Genomic DNA, 8,763 nt, shown 5'->3' with positions numbered 1-8,763 from the left:
TGCGTCTGACCTCAAAGTGCACAAGCTTCAAACTTCAGCGTTGGCTGCGATTTTGACGCTGAAATCGCGTTCGGTGTGAACGCACCATAAGTTACAGGCTGACTTCAGGTCTGGTTTAGATCATTGTTATTTATAAATTATATAATTTTCTGGTATGTATCTGCTGTTTTACATGATTGTTGAATTAAATTAACAGTTATTTATTTATTGTAAAAACATGACGGATAATCTGTGAAACAGATCCAGTTCAGCTGCTGTTTATCTATTAGTCTATGGAGGCTGTGAGCTGTTGCCCTGTTTGGTCTGTTTCTGCTCCTCCATGCTGTCACAGACACTACAGTGGACGGTATGGGTGGGGCTCATTCTAGTGTTTTTATTCAAGTCTATGAGGTGGAGAGCCTCAGCGCTTCATGAGACTTAATCAGAATCAGCTTTATTGGCCAAGTATGTTGACACACAAAGAATTGTTTCCGGCTGTTCGTGTCTCTAGTATTGACGGTATACAGATACTTTAGATATAATTTACACACAATATACAGAAAAATAATAATATACACATTATACTTAACTATACTAAGACATATCTATGCAGTGTTTATTTGTCCATCACTACATTAAATTACTTCAAACCTGAACAAAACCACAGTGAATGTGGAAAACAGACTGATAAAATGAGCCATTATTTGATTCTCTTCTATTGTTGTTCTGTTATGAAACCAGTAAATAAATCTGGAGCTGTTTTGTGTTTGTTTTTCTGACCTTGCTCATTCTGTTTGCTCTTTCAGATCTTTTCCGTTGCATTTTGATGAGACATCTTTGTTTGCAGGAGATGAAAAGGAAGCGGCAAAACTGAAGGTAAGAAACCAAAATATTTTAGGTCAGCATGTCAACCTGCAGCTTAGGAGAAAATCTTTACACCTTTTAAATAAAAAATAATAAAATAACAGTGTTTRGGACTTAGTAGAGTGCAGTGTGAATGGGTCAATGAGTCAGTGTAAAGCACTGTGATCCTGGTTGGATAGAAAGGTATTTACACCGTTAGTCTTTAATCTGAATGCTGCAGGTTAGAATCTTCTTACAACTTGAACAATTCATTAGAGAACAATGCAGTGTGTACTTTAAGGGAATGTACACAGTATACTCTTCTACATAAAAACCTTTTGTAAATATTACATCTTGCTGTAATCACTGTTAACTTAAAGAAAATGCATATTCAAACATTTAAAAAGATTGAACTGTGAAATGTTGACATATCTACTTTAAAGAGGACACATGCAAAATCCACTTTATTAACCATTAATTACACTGCCTGGCCAAAAGAAAAGTCGCCACCAAAAACAAAAGGTCACACACTGATATTCGTTGGACCACCAATTTTTAACATAAACAATAACAAAAATAGACAATTAAAAAAAATGTGGGCATAAAATAAGTAAATTAAAAATGTTTAATGTAAACGTTTCAAATAAAAAAATATGCAAAAATAAATTTGATAAAGTACAAATGAAAATATAGTCTTTTTAAACTTTTGCAACCAGAAGCACTTTTCATATTACTGACAAACAACAACAGCTTTTTGACAAGTTTAAAATGTCATTAAAACACATTCAAAATGGTTAATAATAAACTACCACATTTAATTTAAAGTGCAAATTAAAATATAGTTGTATCTGCAACTGCATTTGATAATGTTTTGAACTTTTAAAATATTGCATGGTAAAAACAGAAGCTGCACTTCTTATTAGTGACAAACTTTGATGTTTTTTGATGGGTTACCTTCATTTTTGCCTTCCACATTTAAATGAAAATAGGTTTCAATTCTCGGCCGGTTTCCAAGGTTCTTCTTCAACATATTAAAAAAGTTGTTAAACATCTGAGTGGCGCACTACCGCTACTAGTGGTAAGAAAGTGTATTGCACCTTATTCAAAATCAATGCGGTCCCGCGGCCCTCTGTGGCCCAAAGTTAAAAACTGTTGTTCTTTTGTGGCCCTCAGGGTGGCGTTCACGGCCCACAATTGGGCCGCGGCCCACAGGTTAAGAATCTCTGGTTTAAATAAGCTTCTGCAATATGTCAAGATTTATTTCCATCCAGTGTTGCAATAATTTATCACCAACTTGCATTGATGATGGTCTGATTGTCTCCAGCACATCCCAAAGAGTCTCAGTGGACTCTGTGGAACCAATCCATGTGTGAAAATGATGTCTCATGCTCCCTGAACCACTCTTTCACAATAAGAGCCAGATGAATCCTGGCACTGTCATCTTGGAATATGGCCGTGCCATCAGGGAAGAAACAATCATTGATGGAATAACCTGGTCATTCAGTATATTCAGGTAGTCAGCTGACCTCATTCTTTGAGCACAGACTGTTGCTGAACCAGATGGATCCCTTCTAAAGGGGTCAGCAGGTGCAGGAGTGCTGATTCTGCACAACCATAGTGAGAGAGAGTATAGTTACCCACTAGGTGGTTTTGTAAAGGTATCTCAAGCTGAGATATATGCAATCCACCAGTGTGTGGCATCTCTCAAAGACCTTCAGTGTACACAGAAGGAAATATTCATCCTAACAGATRGCCAAGCTGCTATTAGAGCTCTCCAAGGGCCACACTTTACGTCATTACTGGCTTGGGAGTGTGCCGAAGCAGTCAACCAACTGGGGAGAAATAACAGTGTTACTGTTAAAAGGGTACCAGGACATACTGGCATYTATGGTAACRAGAGAGCTGACTACCTTGCAAGAGCTGGWAGTCAGGCTCACTTCAAAGGACCAGAGCCTGTTGTAGGTATCTCAACAACAGTCTGTAGGACTGGCCTACAGGCCTGGATTAAACGTCAACACTCAATCCGCTGGAGGGAGCTGATGGACTGTAGACAGGCACGGGAACTGATTAACGGCCCAAATCCTTGGTTTGGAAGAGCCCTTCTTGCCCTGACGAGGAAAACTCTAAGTACTTTGGTTGGAGTCCTAACTGGGCACAATCTGCTCAACCGTCATAAAATGGTGATGGGACTCCATGAAAATGGTCTGTGTGATGCCAGTGGCTTTGAATTAGAGACCTCTTTGCACTACTTGGGTCAGTGCTTGGCCCTGAGTGGTCAAAGGGAAAGAACTCTTGGAGAACCTTTTATGGATCCCGAGAAGCTCAGAACACTGAGTGTTTCTAAACTGGTGTCCGTCTTTCGAGGGACGCGAAGGTTTGATTAAAAGCTCAGTGTCTCTTTTGGGGAGAGTAATGGGCCCACTTATGAGGCCTCCGCTCACATGGGTTTTACCCATCCCCATATACCATAACCATAACCATCATAATATTTCTACTGGATTAACCATGTAAATGAGACTATATTTGCATTAACAGCAACAGTTCACTTTGGTCTGAGCTCTGCTTTGACCAGAGGTGAGCTCTGCAACAGGTAAGATACTAAGTGTTCATACCTTTCCACAGGATCCCCCTGAAAGATTTGAACACTCTTCTTTAAACACCAGATTGAGAATAACTTTGAGCTAATCTGAACAGCACCTGTCCATACAAGACACCCTTTAAATCTCTTCTGTTTTATTCATATTTTGATTCTCTTTCATTGTTTTTATGTCTTGTTTTATTAGCTCAAGTGAACTGATAGGACCTTAGTTTTGATGTGTGTGTGTGTGTGTGTGTGTGTGTGTGTGTGTGTGTGTGTGTGTGTTTGTGTGTGTGTGTGTGTGTGTGTGTGTGTGTGTGTGTGTGTGTGTGTGTGTGTGTGTGTGTGTGTGTGTGTGTGTGTGTGTGTGTGTGTGTGTGTGTGTGTGTGTGTTTTCTGCTGAAACCATCAGGAGGACGTCAGGCTGGCGTTCCTCAACATCTCCAGGATCATGGACTGTGTCGGCTGCTTCAAGTGTCGCCTCTGGGGGAAGCTGCAGGTATGTTCTCTGACAGATCTGTGATCGTAAAGTTCATCCACGAACCTGAAATATGTTTAATTAATGACCCTACTTTATAATCTCATTTGATGATTAAATGTCTTTTGATTCCTGTCACACTTTAAGAGATGAGAAAGTTTAATTTAGCTGATTGATCAGAGGGTGGTATAATTATCATGGTTAATTCTAAAAACTTGAATGTTTTCATCCCTGCACTGTTTCTGCTGGCTGTGCTAATGTGAAATCCTGCAGTCTCTTTGCTTTAATCTGAATCTCTGTGCTCATCAGACTCAGGGATTAGGCACGGCGCTGAAGATTCTGTTTTCAGAGCGACAGATTGAATCTCTGCCCAACCAATCCAGCGAGCAGCAACCCAGTTTCCAGCTCAGCCGGCAGGAGATCGTCTCCCTGCTCAACGCCTTCGGCAGGTGAGAGCCTGAAGACCGGACCCTGTCTTTGACTCGTACTGTGGCTCAGTCTGGATATTTCACATTATTGTGTTGGACGTGACCTGAGAGAACTGTGTCTTTTATAAACCCTTCCTTAGGATCTCCACGAGCATCAGAGAGCTGAAGAACTTCAGGTCGCTGCTGGCGGAGGAGCGGTGACGACTCGGCTCAACTTCTGATCAGGTTCATCTTCAACTTTGGGCTTTTGAGTCTCTGAGCTGCTGACTGCAATCTGAGGACCGCCTTAATCCTGCTGAATATAATTTGGACTGTTGTTAATTTGGGATGAAGACGTCACAACTGTGGAGGAAGTTATTTTTTTATTTTTTTATTTGTTTAGGAAAGATTAAATTTGTAAAGAGTTTTTCTTCTGTTGACTTGATGTGAAAGGAAAAGAGACTAAGGAATGTAAAATATTAACTTGACTTGCAAAAGCAGTGTCTTTCTTTGTTCTGAGGTCTTCTCTGTTTGTGAAGGAATTAAACCGACTTCTGCTGTTTGATTTAAAATCTCAGGAACAAGATAAGTTCAAACAGTAAGCTGTGAAGTTAAAAAAATACGTTTTGATTTATTTTACTTATAAACTTTCTTTGCAACAGTTATTTTATTGGTCAGAGATGCGTTCAGGTACACGTCTCATTAATGTTAATTCAAGTATTATAAAAATATAGAATATATTTGTATCGATTTTCTTTCTTTTAATATTGATACACCCCCAGCTGTTAGGGGGCAGCATAACGATGCATCATTCCTGATCAGAGCGAGGAACAAGCTGCAAGTGAGGTCGATGAGTTAATGAAACGACCTGCAGTATTCTGGAAGCACCTTTGTCCCTAATAACACATGTTTGGACACATTTTGGTTTTTTATAAGTATGTAATATAATTGTATAATATGTTGATGGTTTTGTTGAGTCAGTGGTGTAATTCAAATATGGTGAATTTTTATTTATGTTAATATTTAAAACTGTTTTACCTGCTGGAGCAGAGTTTCAGAACTCTGTCAGCACAAATTAGATTTTTGAAAACTATTTTTGGTTTCAAAATTCAAGTACACACAAAATAACTGACTTTTTTTTCTCTCAACTTATACAACTGGAACAAAAGAATTTAGTGTAATTTACTGTACATCTCTAAGCTTTTATAACACAGAAAAAAATACAGTAACTTTGTTTCCCCCACAAACTACATCTATTTGGAGGGCTTTGTAAAGGTGTAAAATGAGAATTTTGTTTTATAATTATGGTATATTAAAATGCATTTATTGTAGTTTGTTGTGTTTTTATTTTTTGTCAATATGAACTGAAAGGGTAAGATGTATTAAAATTTAGTTTAAAATATTTATCTTACAAGCACAGGAAATTGCTTTTTTAATAATTGAGGAAAATTCACCAATAAATTTGACACTTCTTTTTCACTCCATCAAAGCTTGGGGGAAAACTAGTTCAGTAAGGAAGTTTCTACATTGTTTTGTTTTTTAGGTCATCATAATCTGATAGGAAGGTGTTTAAATTTTATTTTATTTTTATTTATTTATTTATGGGGAGGGGAGTCAAAGCTTCCAAGAATTTTCTTGATTTTCATCAGACATCAGTGGCAAAGTTAGACTTTTTCAGGGAGGCACAAAGAAAATTATTTAGCTTCTTGTACCAAAGACACCTAACTTGAACAATTTTCGTAACCTATAATAATGTTTTTCCAAACTAATAATTATGAATTAAATTTGTTGAATAGTTAGAATTTGTGTTTATTTTAATCTAATTACCTCGGCCAAGGGAGCAGTAATGCTTTTGGTCGCGTCTGTTTGTCTGTGGACAAAATTATTAAAAAAACTTACAAACAGATTTTCATGAAATTTTTACCACAGGTGGGTATTGGTCAAAGGAACACGCTGTTAAATTTTGGTGATCATTCGGGTCACGATCCAGATCCAGGAATTTTTTTTAAATTCGAGTGAATCTGTTTTTTATACTTTATTTAAACATGAGTCAGAACAAGATCAAACAAGTAAAACATTAAAGAGCTGTTTAATTTCATGTAATCTTGGAATAAATTGTACAGCATGTTAAAATTGCCACTTTCAGCGGCACATGTCAGCCAGAGGACATCATGTAGGGCTGAAGCAAGTGTCTGATGTTGCACATTCCATTTTTTGATGCTTTTAATATAAAGTCTGTGAGTTTTCTGTTTAACGTCCTGATGCATCTCAGTAATCCAGGTAAAAAATCAAAAAGAAWTTTTTTTTTATAGGTCTTCTGGACGGGTTCTTCTCTAATGAAACGTTTCGTCTCTCCTCCAAGAGACTTCTTCAGTCTGAGAGTTTCAGGCAAAATTCAGGCTTTTAAGCCCTGCCTCCATGTGACTGATACTCACATCACATGGCTATCGTTCACACCTAATTAAAACTTATTGTTAACAGGGGGTGGAGTGATACTGGCAATAGCTGCGCTGTAGGAGGGGGACAACTGAAAACGGAGGCCTCCACCTCTGTTTAATGATGGACGGTCTTTCTTCACAAAAATGGCTTCTTTTACTCCTCTCTCAAACCAACGTTCCTCTCTATCAAGAATGAGAACATCCTCATCTCTGAAAGAGTGACCGCTGGCCTGTAAATGAGTGAAAACTGCAGAGTTCTGGCCATTAGATGTAGCTTGTCTGTGTTGGGACATTCTTTTGAACAGTGGTTGCTTTGTTTCCCCGATGTATAACTGGTCGCAGTCCTCCTGGCACTTAACAGCATATACAACATTGCTCTGTTTGTGCCGGGGCACCGGATCTTTGGGGTGAACCAGCCTTTGCAGGAATGTGTTTTGGGGTTTGAAAGCCACTGGGACATCATGTTTAGAAAATAAACGTCTCAGTTTCTCCGAAACACCCGCAACATACGGAATAACCACTGGTTTGGGTCTGGGTTTGGGGTCTTCATTTTCACCTGAAGGTTGCATGGAATCCTGTCTGTGTTTCCTGTCTGCTTTCAGGAAAGCCCAGTCAGGATAACCACACTGCTCCAGGGCCTGTCGTGTGTGTGATTTCTCTTTCTGCCTGGCTCCTGGGTTTGTAGGGACACTGTCTGCTCTGTGGTACAGAGTCCTGATCACTCCTAACTTGTGTCCCAGTGGGTGGTGGGAGTCAAAATGCAAATATTGGTCACCCACCCACACAGACCATAAGGCAGGAGGCAGAAAAAAWTCCCCCCAAGCAATTAAAAATGCATTGACTTTGATAAACATATTCTTTATTTTCACAGTTATAAAATGTATACGAATTTGTATGTCAGGAGTAATATTTTAAATTCTATTCTAATTTTAATGTTGTTCCATGTCTGTGCAATGTTTAAAGTTGGCCACCAGATGTCGCCATATTTCCATTAAATGGATTTTAATCCAGGACAAGTGTTGCTTTCAGTGGTTTAGAGAAGTTATCGATTTCTTCTTCCCACTGCTGGTTCCTCTCCCAGCCAGACAACAGCCACTTGACTGCTTCACTCATCCTCATTTACTCTAATCCCGCATCTTTCAGTCACAGTGACTAGTCAATTAACTGGGTGATCAATCAGGTTCCAGGAGCAGTAAGCGCCACTTCGACCACACTTTGACAGAAAGCAATTTATTTTCCGAGCGCACCTGAACGCAGCAAAGGGCCCAGCTGCAGCAGCGGGCCGGGCAGTGAGGGGTTAAACTCTAAGAGGATGAGTGGATTTCTGGCGAACAGCATCTGATTACAGCCGTTGGCTCTGCAGGGGTAGGACGCAGCTCCACGACAGAAACGTTTCAGTCTTAGCGGAGAAGAACTACTTTTTTATTTAACTCTCAAAGTAAAATAAAACTTTATTTTCCAGCTCTGAGAGCAGAGAAACCGAAGCTTTGGGTGAATTCAGCAGCAGGACTCGTCGAGTGAATGAAGGCGGCCGACGGCTCACTGCGGAGTGAACTTGCAAGATGTCGCAGTTTTAAAWGAAGAAACGGACCGCTTTAAGGACAAACATATCCGTGCTGGGAGCTGACAGGAGGAGCGGAGTCCTGAAGCTTCGCCACGGTTCTGCTCGTGGCTTGAGGAGCCGGACAGGTAAACCAGCTCACCTGGCTGCTGCAGGCACATGGCAGCCAGAGGACATCATGTAGGGCTGAAGCAAGTGTCTGATGTTACATATTCATTTTTTTTATGCTTTTAATATAAAGTCTGTGAGTTTTCTGTTTAACATTTTCACTGAATTAAATGTGATAACTCATAAGGCAGAAAAAACTCCCCAAGCAATTAAAATGCATTGACTTTGATAAACATATTATTTATTTTTACAGTTATAAAATGTGTAAGAATTTGTGGTGGGTGAATGTAAAAAAATAGCTTTAAATAAAAATAGTGCAACTTGATGCATATTTGTTGGAAATACTTTATTTAGCAAGTCCCAGCTATTCT

At 39.2% G+C, this 8,763-nt stretch overlaps 2 protein-coding genes across 4 annotated transcripts in view; both read left to right on the top strand.

Moving 5' to 3' along the window:
- The window catches only part of ero1a (endoplasmic reticulum oxidoreductase 1 alpha), a gene marked incomplete in the record, with an annotated part of 18,974 nt that extends 13,358 nt beyond the window's left edge, over nt 1-5,616 (top strand). The window contains 4 exon segments of the mRNA XM_014025390.1: nt 786-855; nt 3,813-3,899; nt 4,188-4,327; nt 4,447-5,616. Of these exon segments, the coding sequence (XP_013880844.1) occupies nt 786-855; nt 3,813-3,899; nt 4,188-4,327; nt 4,447-4,507 (358 nt within the window).
- A 2,449-nt stretch (nt 5,617-8,065) lies between these two features.
- The window catches only part of pacsin3 (protein kinase C and casein kinase substrate in neurons 3), a 52,816-nt gene continuing 52,118 nt past the window's right edge, over nt 8,066-8,763 (top strand). For 2 of the 3 annotated variants that reach the window (XM_014025386.1, XM_014025387.1), the window contains exon 1: nt 8,067-8,412. The gene's annotated coding sequence lies outside the window, so the exon portion shown is untranslated. Of the gene's footprint in view, nt 8,413-8,763 lie in introns of all 3 variants that reach the window. The other variant, XM_014025388.1, reaches the window with a different exon arrangement.

Source organism: Austrofundulus limnaeus, unplaced genomic scaffold (genome assembly GCF_001266775.1).
Source record: "Austrofundulus limnaeus strain Quisiro unplaced genomic scaffold, Austrofundulus_limnaeus-1.0 Scaffold472, whole genome shotgun sequence".
Classification (NCBI taxonomy): domain Eukaryota; kingdom Metazoa; phylum Chordata; class Actinopteri; order Cyprinodontiformes; family Rivulidae; genus Austrofundulus; species Austrofundulus limnaeus.
This window is presented reverse-complemented; position numbering and strand designations above follow the sequence as displayed.